At 40.4% G+C, this 24,485-nt stretch overlaps 1 protein-coding gene across 2 annotated transcripts in view; it reads right to left on the reverse strand.

The window, feature by feature from the left end:
• The window catches only part of pex5lb (peroxisomal biogenesis factor 5-like b), a 146,779-nt gene that overhangs the window by 18,065 nt on the left and 104,229 nt on the right, over positions 1–24,485 (reverse strand). For both annotated transcript variants that reach the window (XM_055867632.1, XM_055867633.1), the window contains one exon: positions 4,836–4,952. In XM_055867632.1, the coding sequence (XP_055723607.1) occupies positions 4,836–4,952 (117 nt within the window). The remainder of the gene's footprint in view (positions 1–4,835; positions 4,953–24,485) is intronic.

Here is a 24,485-nt window from a genome sequence, read left to right on the forward strand (position 1 = left end):
AGAATTCACTTTCTGTTTCATCTGCTGCTGGCTTGCTAATGTTCACTTAAATATGTTTTTTCACATGTAATTGATGAAATTAGATTTTTATTCTATAAAGATTGTAATTGTGTCAGTATGTTATGAATATTGTAGAAACATGCCACTTGGTGCACACCAGGCTACAGGCAATATGTTCCTCCACTGTGTGAGTCATAGAAATTACCATCTTGCTTTCAGAGCTTTCCATCAGTCTTCGTGGTTTTTATATGCTGGGAGCAGAAATTATACAGTTGTAAACTTTTCGAAGTTAGAACCTATTTTTCCCGTTAGAACTCATTAGTTAATCTACAGCACCAACTACATAAATATATGACGGGGTCCATTATCTGCTACTTTAAATCGAGTTAAGGAGGAAACCAATGCCTTTGCAGCCTGAATGGAGGATGTTTTATGTATGAGCCGGTCCATGGGGGACACAAGTGTATTACCGGCTGGGCTGACTGTGTCCACACCTAGCAGTAATACGACATCAGGAAGAACTACGCCCTCTAGGGGTTTCAGCGCTATCACTAATGTAGCTAGCTAGCTAAGCCCCTGGCACAATGTCAACACGTTAATAGTCACAATACTCATTAAACATTTATTTCACTATTTCCATTCTACTTTGGCACATTATGAACCTTTTAAAATGGGACAAATTAAAAGACAGAAACCAGTTGATTTTATTTTGACCATTGAGGTATAAAATAACGGTTCTGACTGCAGAAGAGAATGTGAAAGGTCAGTATGACATCACTTCTGGTTGACAGCCCAGGGATCTTATTAGCTGTTTTTGTTCATTTAAATGTGCAAACGTACAATGTCAGTCATGAAATAGTGAACAAAAAGGTTAACTAAATGTTTTTGTCAAAGCGAGAGGTCAACAGGAAGTGATATTTCACTGACCTCTCACATTCTCCCCTGATTAGCTTCACGGCAGGAGAAAGGGGTAGCTGCAGCCCAATATGGTGACCGGAGTATGGGCAAGTGGGTGTGTTGAAAGGAAAGTAGTGGGCGTGTGGAAAGGAGCGGGTGTGTCAAGCGCTCTACTATCTATAGGTTAGACGGTTTTGATTAAGTTAACACGCAACTACCATACGTTGAGCTACCATTACAGCGAGAGTTTGGACTTTTGCTTTGACGCCAGAGGATGAGTCTGAGTCGTATTTCACTGTTACAGAAAGAATTATACATTTTCAGTTATAAAAGTGACGGTTGTTTATTTTTGATTAAAAGTACTGATGATGGGTGTACTGTTTCTTGTATGTGTTGTATGCTTACTGTGACTGTCCACCTGATATTGGCTACTAGGTAGATATACTTCCCACGCCATTGCCGGTCAGTAGTGCTTGGCAAGCGGGAGCGAAGGGCACTGTGTCCCGGTGTTGTTGCCATTCATGCCCTCCCAATTGAGTAGTAGACTGTGTGTGTGTGTGTGTGTGTGTGTGTGTGTGTGTGTGTGTGTGTGTGTGTGTGTGTGTGTGTGTGTGTGTGTGTGTGTGTGTGTGTGTGTGTGTGTGTGTGTGTGTGTGTGTGTGTGTGTGTGTGTGTGTGTGTGTGTGTGTGTGTGTGTGTGTGTGTATGTATGTATCAAGGTGACATCTAGATGATTATCAATATTAGCTATTTTTTGTGTAGGCTGCGATGCCGTGATACATCTGCCCAGTGAGAAGCACCTCAGTTCGGCAGGCACGCCGGTACAACACCGGTGCACTTGTCATTCGCACCGGCTTATCGACTTGCCATGCAGCCCAATCAGCCACGCAAAACTGTCTCGAGTGGCAAAAAAAGATCTGCCCAATTAGCCCTATTCACTTTTCATACACCCACTCCGTTTGACACACACACTCGCTGGGTTTCTTCACGGCACCCAAATCATAAACAGATTTAATGCATTGCTCAGTTATGTATAGAGCCATGTCATCGTGGAATGCTCTGCCACCAGAGGTTACTCAGGCAAAAAAGCAAGGTTAGCTTTAAACTGAAGAAACATCTCGTATCACCACTCTTTCTAAAGATCTAATTGAACTGTACTGTACATAAGAATATGAATATGTATGTATGAATAGTGTGTAAATAGTATTTTTGTTGTCTCTTGGTGACTTTCCTATATATAACTCTTATTTTAATTAAATATCTTATTTTGTTCATGCCCATTACTGTATTTTATGTGGACTCCAGGAAGAGTAGCTGCTCCTAATAAACGCGCCCATACTCCAGTCCCCATATTGGGTTGCAGCTACCCACTTCCTTGACGACAACTTCCTTCACAGCAGCTCTGTTCTGCTCCGCAAAGTGCAAGAAGTATGAATGCTCTGATTTCTGCGGAGGCCGGATTGACCATGCGGACCCTTTAATTAAGGGGGAAATGCTAGCTAGCTTTACCACCCTGTGTTAGTACGTTTTACTCATAGTTATTGCTATGAGTCTGAAATGTGGAACTTGATTTGAATGCTTTGAATATTCATCTTTGTTAAATCTATTCAAGAAAAGTCCAAATGAAAAATGTCAATAGTAGGATTCTTCAGCAATTGTTTTCTGTGTTACATCTGGAAAATTGAAATAAAATGCGCATATTTCCTTTATAGGGATACTTCTGGATTTTGGCAATGAGTCAGATGATACCATTTTTATCTCTGTGTGCAGTTTGAAGGAAGTTGCTAACTAGCGTTAGTGTGCTGGTAGATAGCATAGACTTTCAGTCATTGCGCTATCACTAGTTAGCATTGACTAGAAAAACTCTAACTTCCTTCATACTGGATGCATGGTATCCATGAGTTCATCTGACTCTGGAGAAGTAGATAAAGGGCTTAATTGCCAAAATCCTGAAGTATCCTTTTAACATTTTGTGTTGTGTCCGTATTCTTTTTGATAAGTGAGGCATGTTTATAAACGGGAAAACAGAAATGACAGTGTATGGACTGCATAGAACCCATACATAGACCTTCAATGTTGGTTTTATAGATCAGAGTGGCAAACTGCTCAGTTAACTACCATGAAGTGCTTAGCTATGAATGGGAAAATCGATGACTACTTTGACTGCATAGAATTCACAAATAGACCCTTCATGTGTGCGTTAAAGACCAGTATGACCAACTTAATTGTGATGTAGAGGGCTGTTATTAATGAGTTACGAATAAGAACTACACAGTTTGAACCGTAAAATGTACCCTGAGGATTCAACCCTGTGGGGATCTTTATGCACCATTGGCCTCAGTGAGAAGAAGAAGGGAAGGTAAGTCCGTCGGGGGGAAACGTCAGAGACACACTTTTGAGAACAGCCATAATGATGACACTATGCTGTCATTGTAATGATGCATCTATTAAGATACATAAATAGGAGCTCTTGCGTACCATGACATGAATGTGGTATAGATATCCTGTGGATATATTTAGTTCACCTTTAACAATGTGGTTTGGACCTGTTATAACACGTTCATGAAATGCTTATAGATGTGTAATGCAGGTGTTATGGATATGTAGTCAAAGTAAGTCGTTACCCATTATACAAACAAATGAGTATTTACAAGACCTGGGCTGAAATACTATAAATTGTATTTCAATTATTTTAAGTAAGTATTTAGACAAAGTTCCTTTGAAAAATACAAGTAGTAAAGTATTGACATGCATTTTAAAAACCTCAAAAACACAGAAATAAAGTATTTAAATTTGTATTTGAAAATACTATGTATTTAAACCCAGGTCTGTTTGGTTCTAGGGGTATTTGAAATGTATTTATAGACAATTAGAGCCTTGTTCGATGCTGTTGACAGCAGCCATTTGTTTAGATAAGAATTCAAGAACAAAGGCAACCCTCCGATATATGGAGGTCTTTACCATGGAGGGTGAATAACCTATAACAAAAAAAATTGAATTATGATGCAAGTAATAACATAACATAATGTAATAGCAATATAAATATGACAGATTTTCTTAATTTTGGGGAACGAATGTTGATTTAACATACCGGTATGTTTATTGCCATATACATTTTTGCAATATTTTCTAGCAGAATATGGTCGGGGCATTATGTGTTATGGTAGGTAGTTATTATTACATATCAACGGGAGTGACAACTGCTGCATTATTTTGATGAATGAATGTGAAACACAACTTTTCAGATTTAAAAAAAAGTATAATTCCAGGAAGAAAAACATATTGACAGCAAAGAAAATAAGTAAATATATGTTATTAATAAGACTGTTAAACCAATGGGGGATAGTTGTTTACTATTCCACTACTGCCCCTTTCCATCTCCCCTCTCTCTGTCTTCTCTTCCTCCCTCTCCTTTTTTTCTCCCTCGCTATTGTGATCTCTCAACATTTGAGCAACAATCCGTTCCAATTGAGACGATAGAGGGAGTTGAGAGAATTCTAGATTAAGTATCAACCAACCACCGTCTGTCATTTGAAGCAACACATCACTCTCTCGTGTTAGCTCTACGCTACCTATCCCAAATGAGTGCAGTTGTGAGATTCCTAGGTTAGTGATAGGTTGAAGATGAATTCAAAGGCTTGGCGATTACATCGAGATGACTGTTTTTCTCCATGTTAAATCTTGGATTAGATAGCTTTGAGGAAGGGATGGTGTTTTGTACCCTCGCTTGTGGTTTTAAAAGGTTATTTTTGGGCGTAATATCAGGGATTAGTATCAGGGATTATAGTAAGTAATTGCATCTCTGAATGGATAGACATTTTGTGAATAAATTCTGGGATTGGTGGGAAAGTTTAGGTAAATGATATTGGAAACTCCTGGGAGATTTTTCCAGATTAGTATTAGTGTTGAGGAAAGAAGTAGGTGTTGGGTGAGTTTACCTTCTCAATTGGAGAGATGCTGGGTGGTATCAGGCCTTCATTTTCTTCCTCGAGCCAATTCCTGCGAGCCAGTTCCTCCCATTCTGCCTGCATCTTATCCCAGAACTCTGTGTCCGACTGATGAGAACAGAAGAGAAAGAGGTGTTGGAATTGATTTCTGCTTCATAATGGCCCAATTCCATAATCATCCACTGGACATATCCCATTCCCATGGCCCTTGGTGACACCCTTATGGGATCTAATGGGAGCTAGATACTACAAGGTCATGTTCATTAGAGCACACTGTAGCAAACTGTTTCTCAACAGAAAATGAGCGTTTCACATTGTTCAGATAGGATATCCCCGTTTTACTCATTATTTGTCTGTTTTCTTCCGTTTCGTTCATATTGAAGACACCTTTAGTGTAAGCAATATGGTATAAACTCCACATAGCCTTTGGTGTTTGTGACAATACAAAAAAAGTATAAATACAATGCTAGTTAGAGCTAATAGGGAGGGTCAATAATTAAAGGGTCTAGAGAGGTAAAAGCAATGGAAGAGTTTAGGATTGGGTCATTGGCTTTATGCACCATTCTCTTCCAAATCTTCAATGAGCTATTTTCATTCTAACCATTATTGGCTGTCCCCGACCCAAAATAATATCTTGGTTGACAGAGGGTCGTCTGTTCTTTCGACCAGTCAATTGATAGACATGTTAAAACGTGTATTTTGTCATTTATAAACGTTTTAATAAAATCAACTATATGCACTGAGCTTGTCTGATGTTTAAGCCCACTGTTTGATTAAATAATTAAGACACACAAATGACTCAAGAGATAGCCAGAGATCAAGATAAAAATAAAAAGAATTTGAAGATTTTTTTCTTCTTCTCCCAACTCTCCTATTCCTGCTGCTACTAGCCTTCGCAGATTCTGCCGCTAAACTCCTGAACTTGCCGGTAATAGGCTATATCAGGGGTCGGCAACATTTTTCATGTGGAATGCCAATTTACAATTTATCTTACCATTTCTACCGATCTGCATGCAAGTTATGATTTTCAAAAGCATTTTCATGGAGCAGTTTCATTAAATTTTTGTATAACATCTTAGTATCTCAAAATCGTTGTCATGTAGTTAATCTAAATTCTATCTAAATGAAAATTATACAAATCAATCTAATGCAAGAGCGCCTCTGCCAAATGAACATATTGTATGATAGCCTAAACCGTGAGCCATTAGCAGCTAAATAACTTAGTGCAGAACACAGAGAGAGGCCTATATAACAATGCAAGTAACTTGTATTGCCAACTACGTAAAAGAAAACCTACAAATAAAAACATTTTAGGTAGAAAATACCCTAATAAAAATAAATGTCCTATAAATCACATTGGCTACGCATGGCAGTTTGTTCATGTTCTTCGAATCGCATTCATCTCTCTACACCGCCTGACTACAACGAACTTGAAATATTGTATCAACTATCAACTGGGTCCGGCCCACTGGATAAGGGCATGACATTTTTCCCTTTCACCCAGAGGCTCGGTGGTTATCGAAAGGGAGAGAGCTGGAAAGATTTTCTAATACATTGACGAACTTTTGTCATTCTCAATAGATGTAAAAACAGACTTTACTTGCTGTTTAAGGTGAAGACACAATTACTTTGAGAAGCCCCACAGTTCATTAGTGGTGGTGAGTTAAGACAATCAGAAATACTATCTGACATCCCCAAATGGGCACATTTATACATTTACGCGCAGGCTAGGGAGCCTATGCCTACCTCTATGCACAATCAGGTGTGCGTCCTTACTCAACATTGACAGGAGCGCTCCAAACAAAAGACAATGAATAAATTGACAAAACTAGTAAATGAAATAAACCAAAACGTGTCTTACAAGTGTAGCATAGGTTGTGAGCTCTGCAAACAACATGTCCACTCCGATAATGAGAACAGTAAACGACTGTAGAAATAATATAGCCTATTGAATGTATTAACAGGAATTACCGAAACCAAAGAAACATTGTAGATAAGAAATTATGGGGATTTGTGGTAAATGTACTATTGGTGATATACACTACATGACCAAAAGTATGTGGACACCTGGTCGTCGAAAATCTCATTCCAAAATCATGACCATTAATATGGAGTTGGTCCCCCCTTTCCTGCTATAACAGCCTCCACTCTTCTGGGAAGGCTTTCCACTAGATGTTGGAACATTGCTGCAGGGACTCGTCCGTCAGACTTCCAGATGGTGAAGTGTGATTCAGCCCTCCGGAAAACGTCTTTCCACAGCTCCAGAGTCCAATGGCGGCGAGCTTTACACCACTTCAGCCGACGCTTGGCATTGCGCATGATGATGTTGGGCTTGTGTGCGGATGCTCGGCCATGGAAATCCATTCCATGAAGCCCCCAATGAACAGTTCTTGTGCTGACTTTGCTTCCAGAGGCAGTTTAGAACTTGGTAGTGAGTGTTGCGACCGAGGACAGACAAATCGTCTGTCCACGGTCGCAACACTCACTACCAAGCTTCAGCACTTGGCTGTCCAGTTCTGTGAGCTTGTGTGGCCTACCACTTCGCGGCTGAGCCGTTGTTGCGCCTAGACATTCCACTTAACAAACTATGGAGATTGCATGGCTGCGTGCTCGATTTTATACACCTGTCAGCAACAAGTGTGTCTGAAATAGCGCGAATCCATTCATTTGAACGGGTGTCCACATACTTTTGTATATATAGTGTACGTAATGGGGAATTGATAGACACTAACAATCAAAGGGAAAACCATTCACACAGTTACGGTATGAAACAATGAACATGCACAAATTGGCAGGACAGATCGCATTCTGGAGAGAGACGTGCCTTGTGCATCTTAGCCACATTCACCTTCTTCTTGAGTCAACATTCTTTTACATTTTATTTCACCTTTATTTAACCAGGTAAGCTAGTTGAGAACAAGTTCTCATTTACAACTGCGACCTGGCCAAGATAAAGCAAAGCAGTGCGACACAAACAACAACACAGAGTTACACATGGAATAAACAAGCGTACAGTCAAATTTAAAATGATACCCAAGACACATTATCTTCACAGGCCTAAGGAATACTTAACAAATGGTGTCATGTCCAAAGCAGAAGCTATTTATGGAAAAACCAATGCAATTTTGAAACGAATGCTTGGCGTGCCAAGGCAAATACCCTCGCGTGTGCCTTATGTTGCAGATGCCTGTCTTAGAGTGAAGGACTGTGACATTCCCGCGGTCTCCGCAATGGGTTAATCCACTGAGATAGGCACGAATCAGACAAGTGTCTCATGGGCCGCTCAACAAAAATAATCTGTCAACCAAAAGCCTTTTTGACAAACAATTGACCAGTTGTCTAAATGTGGTCAGCCCTTAAATCCACAAACTTGCAAGGACCAAGCTAGTGCATTGGGAAAGTATTCAGACCCCTTCCCTTTTTCCACATTTTGATACGTTACAGCCTTTTTCTAAAATGGATTAAACATATTTGTTTCTTAAATCAATCTACACACAATACCCCAGAATGACAAAGCGAAAACAGGTACTTAGAAATGTTTGCATATTTATTCAAAATAAAAGTTTTCAGACCTTGAAAAAAAATCCAATCCAATTGCGTGTTTTGTTGCTTGTGTTTGTATACTCGATTTGCATGCCCCCACTGGCCTCTGTCCAAGACAACGCACTGCGATTTGAACAAAAATCCATAACTTCACCCATTTACTGAAGCATATTTCTCCCGCTGCTAAATGTGGGTCTTGTCAGTTCAAATTAGCCTCAATAGATAGATACGCTATATTTGGAAAGAAGTCACCTTAAATGGGAACAGAAGAAACAAATACATTGCCAAATCTTCTGAATACATTTTTTTAAGTAACCTTTTTTTGGACAGAGAGTCTGCTGAGACCAAGGTCTATTTTACAGATGTGCCCTGTATCACACATACACATCAATATACGAAAAGCAAAACACAATCATATAAAACAAATGCTTTCTTCAGTAAAAATATCCTCAATCAGCCATCTGAATTGCCCTAGTCACCAATTATTCAAATTTTAGAGAGTTTGAGATTATTCCACAAGTAAGGTGTAAAAAAAAAACTAAAAGCAGATGTACCTAACTCAGTGGAGATCGAAGGGATCTCCAGAGTAAACCATCCCCGAGGTCGAGTCTGGTAGCTCGTATGTCTGTCGGTTCCCAACGAAGTACGACGGAAGTCTATGCAAGAGGGCTTTATAAACAAAAAGAGTGCAATGCGCCAATCGACAAGACTTCAAAGAGAGCCAGTCTACTTTCTGATACAGAAAGCAATGATGTGCACTGAACTTGTCACCCGTAATAAAATGTAGTGCGTTACGATAAACTTTGTCCAATGGCTTCAGCACAGTGGCAGCTGCATTCATATAAGCGATATCACCATAACCGGTATGAATGTTGACTGAATTATTTGTTTTCTGCTATTTAATGAAAGGCATCATATTCCTCTCAAGGAACCCTGACTTAACACCATCAGAAGAAAAACATTGTGTCCTGTCTGTCAGGTAGTTTTCAAACCAAATGCAGGCTGCCTAACCCAGGCCAATTTCAGACAGTCTACAAATTAAAAATGGTGACAGGTCAAGTGTCAAAAGCCTTCCACAGGCCTATAAGAAGGGCAGCACAATGCTGCCTTTTGTCCAAGCAATTTAAAATGTCATTTATCACCAAAGAAGAAGCAGATATAGTGCTGGCCTGAAACCAGACTGATGGACACTGGAAAATATCTAAGCTGTGTTGATTAAAGATTGAAAATGTTTCAATAGTCAGAGCGGTCACCACCTTTGTGGAGAGGGATCACAAGGCTAGCCTTCCAGACCCTAGGGATAGCACCCAAGATAATTGTCAGGTTAAAAATGTGTCAATAATTCCACAATTAGAGGAGCAGAATGCTGCAGCAAGAAAGGATCAAGCAAATTAGCCCCAGAAGTTGATGGATCTTCCATCATGCCAACTAGAGGCTAGGAGAGGGAAAAGCAGTCGATCTGATCAGGGTAAATTAAACCGCCATTTCTTTCAAATAAAAGTCCTGCGGAGATAACACATTGACTAAAATAAGCACTTATCAAATGTTTCTCAGTAAATATGTTAGATCCTGACAGCTTGCTTAGGCAGGGAGGGAGATTCATTTCCGCGCCCTAGTGCATTAACTGTTTTCCAAAATTTAGACGGGACACCATCAGAATATGAGATAGAAAGTAGCGTGATTTAGCTTTTTTGATTGAGGAGGTGTATCTATTTCTCAATTGCCTGAAAAGCTGGCAATCAGCTAAAGAGTAAATCAATGAAACAGATAAATGCGTATTTTGGCTTATGGCAAAACCTATAACCAAAAGTAAAAAAAAAAAAAAAAAAATGGGGGTAGTGATATTTAGAGAACATGCTGCCACAAGAGATTATTTCACATACAGTACCAGTCAAAAGTTTGGACACACCTACTCATTCAGGGGTTTTTCTTTATTTTTACTATTTTCTACACTGTAGAATAATAGTGGAAATCAAAACTATGAATAACACATATGGAATCATGTGGTAACCAAAAAAGTGTTGTTATATTTGACATTCTTCAAAGTAGCCACCCTTTCCCTTGATGACAGCTTTGCACACTCTTGGTATTCTCTCAACCAGCTTCATGAGGTAGTCACCTGGAATGCATATCAATTACTTGTTAAAAGTACATTTGTGGAATTTTTGCCTTCTTAATGCGTTTGAGCCAATCCGTTGTGTTGTGAGAAGGTAGGGGTGGTATACAGAAGATAGCCCTATTTGGTAAAAGACCAAGTCCATATTATGGCAAGAAATTCTCAAATAAGCAAAGAGAAACGACAGTCCATCATTACTTTAAGAAATGAAGGTCAGTCAATCTGGAAAATTATGATGAAACTGGCTCTCATGAGGACCGCCACAGGAAAGGAAGACCCAGAGTTACCTCTGCTGCAGAGAATACGTTCATTGGAGTTAACTGCACCTAAGATTGCAGCCCAAATAAATGATTCATAGTTCAAGTAACAGACACATCTCAACATCAACTGTTCAGAGGAGACTGAGTGAATAAGGACTTCATGGTCGAATTGCTGCAAAGAAACCACTACTAAAGAACACCAATAATAAGAAGAGACTTGCTTGGGCCAAGAAACATGAGCAATAGACATTAGACTGGTGGAAATCTGTCCTTTGGTCTGACGAGTCCAAATTTGAGAATTTTTGTTCCAAAAGCCGTGTCTTTGTGAGACACAGAGTAGGTGAACGGTTGACCTTCGCATGTGTCGTTCCCACTGTAAAGCATGGAGGAGGAGGTGTGATGGTGAATTGCTGTTGACACTGTCAGTGATTTAATTAGAATTCAAGGCACACTTAACCAGCATGGCTACCATAGAATTCTGCATCCCATCTACTTAGTGGGACTAAAATTTGGTTTTCAACAGGACAATGACCCAACACACCTACAGGCAGTGTAAGGGCTATTTGACCAAGAAGGAGAGTGATGGAGTGCTGCATCAGATGACTCCACAATAACACAACATCAACCCAATTGAGATGGTTTAGGATGAGTTGGACCACAGGATGAAGGAAAAGCAGCCAACAAGCGCTCAGCATATGTGGGAACTCTTTCAAGACTGTTGGAAAAGCTTTCCTCATGAAGCTGGTTGAGAGAATACCAAGAGTGTGCAAAGCTGCTATCAAGGCAAAGGGTGGTTACTTTGAAGAATCTTAAATAAAATTCATATTTTGATTTGTTTAACACTTTTTTGGTTACTACATGATTCCATATGTGTTATTTCATAGCTTTGATGTCTTCACTATTATTCTACAATGTAGAAAATAGTAAAAACAAGAAAAACCCTTGAATGAGTACAGTTGTTGCTCCACTAAAGGTTTTGCGATTATGCTGCGGTACTTAGATGTAATTTGTGGTTTAGTACGGTACCCTGCGTCACCACTTCATTGCTCCAGACCAGCGCAAGGGGGAGTTAGAGCACTGATTATGCTTTTGGGTCCTACTGTGACTCTAACTGACAATGAATGGGAAACATAAACCTAAATAGAAACTGATAATTGTGCACGACTTCAGTATTACTTACTAAAACTGGTGTTACTCTAAGGTTTTTATTATTTTATTTCATCAGGATTATTTGCTCTTGCTGTAGTACTGTAGGCCACTCCCGACCAGTCACGTTATACAGCGTCTGAGTGGTGCAGTGGTATAAGACACTACAAAGCAGTGCAAGCTGTGTTGCTACAGATGCTGGTTCAATACCTGTGCTGCCCTTGAGATGATTGTACATTTTTGGTTTCTCTCCCTCTAAAAACAGATATAAATCATTCTAAATAACAAACTGGCTTTATTTACAAATTAGTAACAATGTCTCACCCCATGTTCAAGAATGGCCTTTTTCTTGCTTGCTGTTATTTGAAAGCAAAATAATCTCCAAAATCTTTTTATTTTTTTATACAAAGCGATTATTATTATTCATTTACAACTATATAAAAGCCATTGGATATTCTCAAAAAATATATTATTAACGCTGTTATTAGCAGGACAATATACATTATATTGGTCATGGCTCCCTAGTGGCGCACAATGGGGTTGCCTTGCAGTTCTCCAGCTGTATCCACTGAAAGTGGGCAAGGTTCAAGGCACGAGGGCATGGGATAGGCTGCAGAGCCACGCACAGAAGATGGACCTAGCCCATGGGGAAGGGAGGAGGAGGAAGGGGGAGGGGGGTGGACACCCCACCCCACCCCACCCCGTGACACTGGCAACACTTTTAGGGGCATTGCACTAATAATGGAGCTGACTAGGGAAACGTTCCCGCTGTTCTGTTCTTAGTACCAGTCTGCAAGTTCAAACTAAAACAATGTAACTAACAATGGAATCTTTATGCTTTCGTCAATAAGATAATGATAAAAATACTATTTCAAAATGCCGATGTTTATTTAGTTATGGATCCATAATTAATTACTATGGGAATAAATATCACTGAATTACAGAAATATCCCCAATCCTCTATATGTAATTATTGACGGAGAGTCATGTCATATTTTTCGATATACTGTAGGCCTACTGTAGGCGACATGAGTCTCACTAGTGTTGAGTAATGCGCTGTTAAAAGTGGTGTAGGTCTTATTTATTAAAAGAGAATATTGAAGTTAGAAGCAATATGATTTGAAGCAATAGCCCACAACTATTTTTGCACCGTTTCGTGTTGCTCTGAGACAAACATGGTGACTGGTCTTGATAAACCAATGATCTTTTTATTTTCACTGAATCTCTGTTTGGGTATTGGTTAGACAAGAATTAGAAAATTAGGCTGTAGAAATGGTATGCTCTTCGTGTAACTTTTATTTAACTAGGCAAGTCAGTTAAGAACAAATTCTTTTTTACAAGGACAGCCTACTCCTTCCTCCCCGTCGGTCTCCCACGTGCCTGTATTCTCTAGTACAGCCACTATTGAAGGCTATCAAATGCTTCGCAAAGATGCCCTCTGGCGGTCAAACTAGCACTAACTAGCATTAGTGGTACCAGTGGTTCACACTTAAATAACGTGTCATGGAATTCTGTGGCACCATGCAAGCTGCACCGCAGTACGCTGCAACTTTTAAAAGGGCGAACAACTGTAGGTGTGTCCAAACTTTGATTGGTAGCCACCCCTCCCCGATTTTTCAGTCTGTCACAGCTGAAGATTTGTATTTTGTATTTATTATGGATCCCCATTAGCTGCTGCCAATGCAGCAGCTGCTCTTCCTGGGGTCCAGCAAAATTAAGGCAGTTAATACAATTTTAAAAACATTACAATAAATTCACAGATTTCACAACACACTGTCTACCCTCAGGCCCCTACTCCACCACTACCACATATCTAAAGTACAAAATCAATGTGTACGTCTGTGTATAGTGCGTATGTTATTGTGTGTGTGTGCACGTGTCTGTGCCAATGTTTGTGTTGCATCACAGTCCCCGCTGTTCGATAAGGTGTATATTTATCTGTTTTTTTTTATATTATTTTACTGCTTGCATCAGTTACTTGATGTGGAATTGAGTTCCATGTAGTCATGGCTCTATGTAGTACTGTGATCCTCCCATACTCTCTGATTTGGACTTGGGGACTGTGAAGACACCTCTTGTGGCATGTCTCGTGGGGTATACATGGGTGTGCGAGCTACGTGCCAGTAGTTCAAACAGACAGCTCGGTGCATTCAGCTTGTCAATAACGCTCTTAAATACAAGTATGGATGAAGTCCATCTCTCCTCCACTTTGAGCCAGGAGAGATAGACATGTATATTATTAATATTAGCTATCTGTGTACATTGAAGGGCCAGCCGTGCTGCCCTGTTCTGAGCCAATTACAATTTCCTAAGTTCCTTTTTGTGGCACCTGACCACACGACTGAACAGTAGTCCAGGTGTGATAAAACTAGGGCCTGTTGGCCCTGCCTTATTGTTAAGATGGTAGAGCAACGCTTTATTATGGACATACTTCTCCCCATCTTAGCTACTGTTGTATCAATGTTTTGACCATGACAGTATACAATCTAGTGTTACTCCAAGGAGTTTAGTCACCTCAACTTGCTCAATTTCCACATTATTTATTACAAGATTTAGTTGAGGTTTAGTGAATGATTTGTCCCAAATACAATGTTTTTAGTTTTAGAAATATTTAGGACTAACTTGTTCCTTGCCAACCACACTGAAACTAACTGCAACTCTTTTTTAAGTGTTGCAGTCATTTTAGTCACTGTAGTAGCTGAGTAGCAGACTGTTGAGTCATCCACATACATAGACACACTGGCTTTACTCATTAGACACACTGGCATGTCGTTAGTAAAGATTACTTTTTTCAATGGGCCTAGACAGCTGCCCTGCGGAATCCCTGATTCTACCTGGATTATGTTGGAGAGGCTTCCATTAAATAACACCATCTCTGTTCTGTTAGACAGGTAACTCTTTATCCACAATATAGCAGGGGGTATATAAAAAAGCCATAACACATACGTTTTTCTGGCAGCAGGCTATGATCGATAATGTCAAAAGTCGCAATGTAGTCTAACAGTCCCACAATCTTTTTATCATCATTTTCTCTCAGACAATCAGTAATTTGTGTAAGTGCTGTGCTTGTTGAATGTCCTTCCCTGTAAGCATGCTTAAAGTTAGTTGTTAATTTGTTTTATTGTAAAATAGCATTGGAGCTGGTCAAACACAATTTTTCCCAAAAGTTTACTAAGCGTTGGGAACAGGCTGATCAGCTATTTGAGCCAGTAAATGGGCTTTACCATTCTTAGGTAGCGGAATTACTTTTGCTTCCCTCCAAGCCTGGTGGCACACACTTTCCAGTAAGCTTAAATTGAAAATATAGCAAATAGGAGTGGCAATATCGTCCGCTATTATTCTCAGTAATTTTCCATCCAAGTTTGTCAAACCCTGGTGGCTTGTCATTGTTGATGGACAACAAATTTTTCACCTCCTCCAAACTCACTTTACAGAATTCAAAATTACAATGCTTGTCTTTCATAATTTGGTCAGATATACTTGGATGTGTAATGTCAGCATTTGTTGCTGGCATGCCTAATTTTGCCAATGAAAAAAATCATTAAAGTAGTTGGCAAAATCAGTTGGTTTTGGGATGAATGTACCATCTGATTCACTGAATGATGGAGCCGAGTTTCCCTTCTTCCCAAAATGTCATTTAAGGTGCTCCAAAGCTTTTTACTATCTTTTTACTATCATTCTGTATGTAATTTACCTTTGTTTCATAGCGTAGTTCTTCTTTTGTATTCAGTTTAGTTACATGATTTCACAATTTGCAACACATTGTGCAGTCAGACTTATTTGCCATTCCTTTTGCCTCATCCCTGTCAACCATAAAATGTTTAAATTCATCATCAATCCACTGGGATTTAACAGTTTTTACAGTTATTTTCTTTATAGGTGCATGCTTATTAGTAACTGGAATAAGCAATTTCATAAATGTGTCAAGTGCAGTGTCTGTTTGCTCCTCATTACACATCACGGACCAACAGATTCTTTAAATCAACAACATAGGAATCACTACAAAACGTATTGTATGACCTCTTATACACTATATTAGGCACAGCCTTTGGAACTTTGGTTTTCCTAGATATGGCTACTATATTGTGATCACTACATCTGATGGATTTGGATACTGCTTTCAAGCTAATTCCTGCAGCATTAGTAAAGATGTGATCAATACATGTTGATGATTTCATTCATGTGCTGTTTGTAACTACCCTGGTAGGTTGACTGATTATCTGAACCAGGTTGCAAGGCACTGGTTACAGTTTGAAGCTTTTTCTTGAGTGGGCAGCTTGATGAAAGCCAGTCAATAATTAAATCACCCAGAAAATATAATATCACATTCATTATCAAGCATTTCACACATTATCAAGCATTTCTGTTATCCAGATACTGACTGGTAGCACTTGGTGGTCAATAGCAGCTTCCCACCAGAATGGGCTTTAGGTGAGGCAGATGAACCTGTAGCCATATTACTTCAACAGTATTTAACATGAGATCCTCTCTAATCTTTATAGGAATGTGGTTCTGAATATAAACAGGAACACCTCCACCATTGGCATTTCTATATTTTCTGTATATGTTATAACCTTGTATTGCTACCACTGTATCATCAAAGGTATTATCTAGGTGAGTTTCAGAGATAGTCAGAATATGAATGTCATCAGTTACTAGCAAATTACTGATTTCATGAACCTTGTTTCTAAGCTACATATGTTAACGTGGGCTATTTTGAGCACTTGTCTTCTGGGATGCTTACTTGTTTTTATTGCTTTACTGGGAAGCTTATGTTATTTATGTTAGTGCAGGGTGAGCTGCATACAGTGGACTTCCTCCTAGGGCACACCGGCTCAGTGCTAACAGTATAAATATAGTTCATAAGCACATGATTACTGCATACAATAGCTGTAGGATCAGAGGCATTCAGTGCAGTTAGAGGGATATGAATTAGGTTACTTACATTGTGTTTACCAACACCCCTGGTGTAATGTACATTTGTTGAAGCATTATGTAAACTCTGCGTGACAATGGTAGGGATTACCTGAGCTGGGGTCATTGATAAGTCATTGTCTCAACACAGCCTTAAAATGCTTGGAAAGGATCCAGGAACCCATATGATTTGGGTGGATCCCATCCCCTTTATAAAACGTGTTTTGTTTCCAAAAGGTATTGAAATTGTCAACAAAAGTTACACCCATTGAGGTGCAATAATCACGTAGCCAGTTGTGAAGAGAAAGAATCCTGCTAAAGCGATCAATGCCACGATTCAGAGAGATCACAGGACCAGATATTTGTTAGTGTCTAGCAGAGAGTCAATCAGCCCTTCATAATGTCATTAAAACCCACATGGACTACGATAGAATCAATTCCCATGTCCTGACGTAGTACATTCAAGGAACAGCTTAGTAATGTAATTTACTCGAGCTCCGGGATAGGACATTGATTTTGCACCAGGAACAGTCACATTTCTTACCATGGAGCTGCCCAAAATCACGGCTGGCTAGAAGGACGAGGAAATCCGCCCACTCCCACGCTTCACATAATTCGAAGAACCCTTTATGGATGGACGAGAGGCAGGATAAGTTGAGCCCGGCGCAGGCCTCCGACAGATGGAGAAGCCCACTCGATCCAGAGCAGGGACAGAAGGTTGCCGAAATCGACTTCGAAATTTTAGTAGTAGGCATTGTGGCCCCAGATACAGGCATCTCCAGCGAGGAAGGTGCAGGAAGATCAGGTTTCAGGACGGCGAAACTATTTGTTTGTTTGTATCCACTCCGGGCCTCTCGTTGGGAGTGTAGACTGCTTTGCAAGAGGCCGATGTCTTTGGCTTCCTGGCTTGTAACATTTGACCTTCTTTGATTGCCTTGCTCCTATTACTGTGATACTTCGACTCTGCTATCAGATGGGGGAGCTCTGGGCAACACTGTCGAGCGCAAACGCCATCCAGCCACTGGCGTAGAAAATGTAAACATTCCACTCTGCGTTTTCACCAGTTTCTTACGTAGGCTGGCGACCAGCGCGATCAAGGAAGCCACCTCAAGCCTATAATCCTCGGCAAGTAAGCAATCGCCGCATTGGAAGTCCGAGTGATCCGGTTTGTCCCGAAACAAAGCGTAGTAGATACAGCTCCTAAAGCGCTGGAACCGTTCATTTATTTCTCCAGACAGAGGGCTCCATTGCAAAACTCATCTGTTACCAACTTTGTTAGTATGATGGCTAGCAGCTTAGCGTCTCTGTCAAGCAGGCTTCAACCTGTCTTAAGCCGGATTCCGGCACAAGAAATAGCGGCCCTAGCTGTTAAAAGGTAACCACGTCGCGGAATCCATGCAAAAACAAGTTTGTAGACGTTGTAGTCAGCAATGTCATGGTCCTTATCCGGGATCGAGCCATTTAGCCAAGTCTCCATGAGAATGAAAATATCCGGGTTCATGTCATGCACTCAGATATCTAGAAGGTCGATCTTTGACAAACTGTGCACGTTGGTATGCAACAGCTTAAGCCTCCTACATGATTTAAAACAGTGGGGGTATCCATATTAATGGTATTTAAAGTATTAGCACTGGATGAGTTTATCACAGTGTGCTTCCCAAATGGGCTAACAGTGGAATTGAACTTTATGGTCACAAGATTATTACTGACAATACCCCTGGGAATATGGTTATCTTTTTCAGTACGATGATATTCACCTAAATTTAAATGACACGTGTCAAGAATAGTGCAGTTTAATGCAGTATAAATAGAGCTTATATCAGTTGCAGAACAAATGGTGATTTAGCCAAAGTAGGGAAAGTGGGCTCGCTATTGTCTGAATTTCTTATCCTCTTTCTTACCTGACTGATGAAATTATTTGTTTGAGTTGACTGAACTTGAAGCGAATGGTGGTGCACAGGAATAGCACACAGATCAAGAGAAAAAAGCAGTGGAACTGGCTTCAAGGTCCAGATTTGAAAATGATGGGTCAATAGATGTTAATGAAATGGGATGCATACAGACACAGATGAACACACACACATGCGCACTCACGTGCACACACACACACCTGGGACATTAATATGAGGGGATATTATTCCCTGGTCAAATTAACTAACTTTATAATGTTTGTGAGACAAATAAAGACAACTTTATTCACAATTGAACTGAACCAATGGAGAACAACACCTGCAGTAACATATCAGTTTGACAGCAAACAAAGAGGTCAGCATATTTACAGCACTGTACATATGGCATGGCAGAAGTGATATCATGCCCCCATTAAACTGAAAGGGGAGACAAAAGGACGGAAAGGGGGAGAAGGTTAGGAGGAAGGTGAGGTGGAGAAGAATGAGGGCTCAACGGAGTAATCTAATACTTTGATGATGTGCATCGTGTGCTTTGTTTCAGCTCTCATACCCAAACCTCCATAACATGTCCAGGTATCGGCTGTTGCAAGAGCTATAGATAGATATACAGAGAATCGTCAGATAATGCCAGTAAAAACTCATATACTGTATGTGACTTTTTTGTACTGTCTTATCAGCTTTGGCCTTTTATTTGCTTAGGATCAAGTAACAATTTTCCATACAGATGGAAAGGGGACGAGAGGCATACATTACATTCACCAGACTTAGGTTCAAACAGTATTCAAAATCCTTGCATTTGATTTCAATTACTATTTGAACCCGGGTTGGACATTCACACACAAACAAATATCCATGCACACATAACAAGACCTTTAAATATAAATGTAATATTTCTTGAATGACCCAAATATAATACAAACAACTTTGCATGCATTTAAAGTATACTGTGTCATGCATTATTGTGAGCTATGGTAATTTCTATAACTCAGCAAAAAAAGAAACGTCCCTTTTTCAGGACCCTGTCTTTCAAAGATAATTCGTAAAAATCCAAATGACTTCACAGATCTTCATTGTAAAGGGTTTAAAGACTGTTTCCCATGCGTGTTCAATGAACAATAAACAATTAATGAACATGCTGTTACGCGGAGTGGAACAGGGGAACCCAAGAGCAGACTCAGACGAGGAGACTGGGATGAAGTAACCAAGGTATTTATTGAGACACAAGGGAGATGGAGTGCAGGTCAGGGGAATCTCGGCAGGGTTTCTGGAAACCAGGTGCGGAGGCTGAGGCTGGAGCGAGAGGGGTTGAGACAGGGTAAGTAGGTCCGGAGGGGAATCCAAGGAAGTAGCAGAGTGGGGAATCCAGGACAGAGTAGCAGGATGACGAGACATGGGACTGGAGACAAGGACCAGAGTCAGAGCGGGCAGAACTGTAGCGGAGAGGAAAACAGCGTCAGGCAAGAGAAAACAGGAACAAACGGATAACAGGGTCTGAATAGTAACAACCGGCTAGGAACGTAGACTGACTGAGCATAGATTACGATCTGGCAGTGTGGAAGTGGCAGGACTGAGTATTTGCAGAGGTCTTGATTATGGAACAGGTTGCAGCTGGTGGGGATCTGCTCTGACTCCAGCACACCTGTTTCCGCCCACACAATCACACACAGAGAGAGCGAGGGAGAGAGTACTGGGGGAGTGGCGGCAGGTCAAGGAGACACAGGATGAGCAGTAGAGGGCGGTGCAGGAGCAGATGTGACATGCGCCTGTGGAACGGTCATTAAGATACTAACAGCTTACAGAAGGTAGGCAATTACGGTCACAGTTATGAAAACTTAGGACACTAAAGAGGCCTTTCTACTGACTCAAAAACACCAAAAGAAAGATGCCCAGTGTCCCTGCTCATCTGTGTGAACGTGCCTTAGACATGGAGGCATGAGGACTGCAGATGTGGCCAGGGTAATAAATTGCAATGTCCGTAATGTGAGACGCCTAAGACAGCGCTACAGGGAGACAGGACGGACAGCTGATCGTCCTTGCAGTGGCAGACCACGTGTAACAACACCTGCACAGGATCGGTACATCCAAACATCACACCTGCGGGACAGGTACAGGATGGCAACAACTGCCCAAGTTACACCAGGAACGCACAATCCCTCCATCAGTGCTCACACTGTCAGTGTGAGGCTGGACTGAGGACTTGTAGGCTTGTTGTAAGGCAGGTCCTCACCAGACATCACCGGCAACAACGTTGCCTATGGGCACAAATGCACCGTCGCGAGATCAGACAGGACTGGCAAAAAGTGCTCTTCGCTGACGAGTCACGGTTTTGTCTCACCAGGGGTGATGGTCAGATTCGCGTTTATCATCAAAGGAATGAGCGTTACACCGAGGCCTGTACTCTGGAGCGGGATCGATTTGGAGGTGGAGGGTCCGTTATGGTCTGGGGCGGTGTGTCACAGCATCATCGGACTGAGCTTGCTGTCATTGCAGGCAATCTCAACGATGTGCGTTACAGGGAAGACATCCTCCTCCCTCGGATGTCATAAGGTGAATGCACCAATTTGTAAGTCGCTCTGGATAAGAGCGTCTGCTAAATGACTTAAATGTAAATGTAAATGTAATGTGGTACCCTTCCTGCAGGCTCATCCTGACATGACCCTCCATTATGAGAATGCCACACATCTCGTTCTGTGAGTGATTTCCTGCAAGACAGGAATGTCAGTGTTCTGCCATGGCCAGCGAAGAACCCGTATCTCAATCCCATTGAGCACGTCTGCGACTTGTTGGATCGGAGGGTGAGGGCTAGGGCCATTCCCCCCGGAAATGTCCGGGAACTTGCAGGTGCCTTGGTGGAAGAGTGGGGTAACATCTCACAGCAAGAACTGGCAAGATTTGCACCAGATTGGTGCAGTCCATGAGGATGAGATGCACTGCAGTACTTAATGCAGCTGGTAGTCACACCAGATACTGACTGTTACTTTTGATTTTGACCCCCCCTTTGTTCAAGGACACATTATTCCATTTCTGTCAGTCACATGTCTGTGGAACTTGTTCAGTTTATGTCTCAGTTGTTGAATCTTATGTTCATACAAATATTTACACCTTACGTTTTCTGAAACTAAACGCAGTTGACAGTGAGAGGACGTTTCTTTTTTTTTTCTGAGTTTGCTTAAATCCGAACTGGTTCTCTAGCAGATTAGTAAGAATGGCCCACCCCATGTTCAAGAATGTCCTTTTCTCCTTTATTCAGATTTCAAACTCTCACTTTCGGTTATTTGAAAATGAAATAATTTCCAAAATATCGCTATTTTTAAAACAAATCATTGAAAGTTGGTTGCAATTTCAGTTTAATCCACCAGAAAATAACATATTACAACAAATATTACGGCATAATCTTTGTAAATTATTTTCATAAATAGGACTGGTGGAGTTGTCACACATGCAGCTAACAAAAATATGTGGAAATGTCTGCTCTACTCAAAATTACAACCAACTAATTGCAGCATTACAGCAAAAATGAAGGAAGCAAGTGGAAAGGGGAGAAATTAAGGAACTTGTCTGTCGGCCCTGCATTAAAGACCAAAATTGGTAAAGACAATTATGATAAATAAAAAAGTATACCAGTTTCATTTAAGGACCAAAATACTGACAGCTGTATCATTCAGATAGCAAAATAGTTGGGAAGAGATTCTCGATGTACCGATTCCATGGCACATGGTTTATGAACTAATACACAAAACAACGCTGTATTCAAAATGTAGAAATGTTCAATTTAAAATGATTATACAAAATTCTTGCAACCAATAGAATGTTATATACTGTATATATGGGGGATACAACCATCCCAGCTCTGCAACATTTACCTGGAGCTAACTCTGCAAATAGCACTGCTGGGTGATTTAAAAAGTCATAGTCAATCGATTAATAATATAATAATAATCTTAGCAAAAATATTTATCTTTAATTTGTAGAATCTATGAGAATAGAAAGGTTCAGAACTTTTGTGAAACATCACAGCCCAGATGAAAAATATATGGCAAATAGAAAAAACTGGATGGTGTTCAGAGATAGATGGGAGGGGTTGAGAGAGGCTGTAGGATGGGACTAAAAACAAATAAAATATAACTATTGTAAACTACACTGTGTCCGTAAACTGTATATAGTATGTATAAGCTGGAAGTAGAAGCCTATGAGTTGTTTTTAAGTTTTTAATGCTGATGAATTGCCTTGCACAAAGAATAAAAAAAATACAGAGAGGTGTTGGCAAGAGTCTATTGTCCTGCTAATCGCCCATAATGGTCGGGAGTAGGCTACAGTACTACAGTAAGAGCAAAATAATCCTAACATTTCCACACCCTAATTGTAGTCTAACCAATACCCAAACGGAGACTCAGTGAAAAAAAAAATCTTGTTGATTTATCAAGACCAGTCCCCATGCTTGTCTCAGAGCTGCGCTGTCTTGACCTCTGAATGCTGTCTTTCCCCCCTTCCACTTGCCTCTTCCATTAATTTATTTTCCAGTAAGCAATTTGTTTACCTTCGTTAGCCTACTTTGTTCCAATATTTCTGTCATTCAGTGATATTTATTCCCATAGTAATTCGTTATGGATTCATATGGAAAATGATATGCGCAAGAAACGGTTGTAAAATATTTCCTTTTAGAGACTATAATACATGGTGTCCAGGTCAGAATAACCAAAACATTTCTTTATTAAAAGACTATCAGAAAAGAATGTTGGTACTTATTTATTTTGATCCAAAGCCATGCATGAGTGAGTCACTCAGCTTTATGTAGGTGCCGGGGCTATATAACCGCGCCATCAACTTGATCATTTAGCAGACACTTGCTTATATTCAGTCAATACATATATCTTAAGAATATCCTGGAATATAATTGAAAATTTTTGTTTCTTAGTGTAACAACGGTTTTAGTAAGTAAGAATACTGATGAGTAGTAACAAAAAAGTGTGTGCTTTTCTGGGTGTGCGCGTGCAGGACAGAGGAATAGCAATTCTTACATGCTGACCACACCGCTCGGGTCGCGTGTGTCTGCGTTGCCAGGCGCTAAAATAGAAGTTGCTTCTATTTGTGGCGCAGAACCCGCAGCAAGTCCTGCCTCTCCCATCTCCTCATTGGCTTTTAGAAGCATTTGCCCACATGCCATCTCCTCATTGGTTATACCCACATGGGTGATTGAGGTCAGTGGTGGTAATACACCTCATGAAAGTTAGTTGTCAATCGTCATTTAAAGTCCAAAGAAGAAAAAGCCTGGAAGGAGGAGAGATGGCTAGAAACGATTCAGTTGACCGTTTTATGTGTGGATTAATTGTCCGAGTAGAGAACCTTGTGCATTTCAGGTGAAATAACAACTCAACGTTCATAACAAATTAGCTAGCAACAGCAAGCTAGCTAAAATAGGACAAATTAGCTAGCAACTGCAAGCTAGCTAACTAAATTGCCATAAATGTTTAATGCTTTTCAACCCCTCCCAAATTAATATAATTGGTTCAGAGTTTGTTTTGACATTTCAACCTGCGTGTCATGATCGCGTTTGATGTGGGGGGACAAAATCAATTTGTGCACGATGGCGCACGCGGATATGGTGTTACACTATTCTTCTCAATTCAATCACCTTCATCCTCATCATTCAGTTAATTGAAATTCAATGTTGAAGTCATGCACAATTATCAGTTTCTATTTAGGTTTATGTCGCCCATTCATTGTCAGTTAGAGACACAGTAGGACCCAAAAG

Source organism: Salvelinus fontinalis, chromosome 17, assembly GCF_029448725.1.
Source record: "Salvelinus fontinalis isolate EN_2023a chromosome 17, ASM2944872v1, whole genome shotgun sequence".
NCBI classification, from domain to species: domain Eukaryota; kingdom Metazoa; phylum Chordata; class Actinopteri; order Salmoniformes; family Salmonidae; genus Salvelinus; species Salvelinus fontinalis.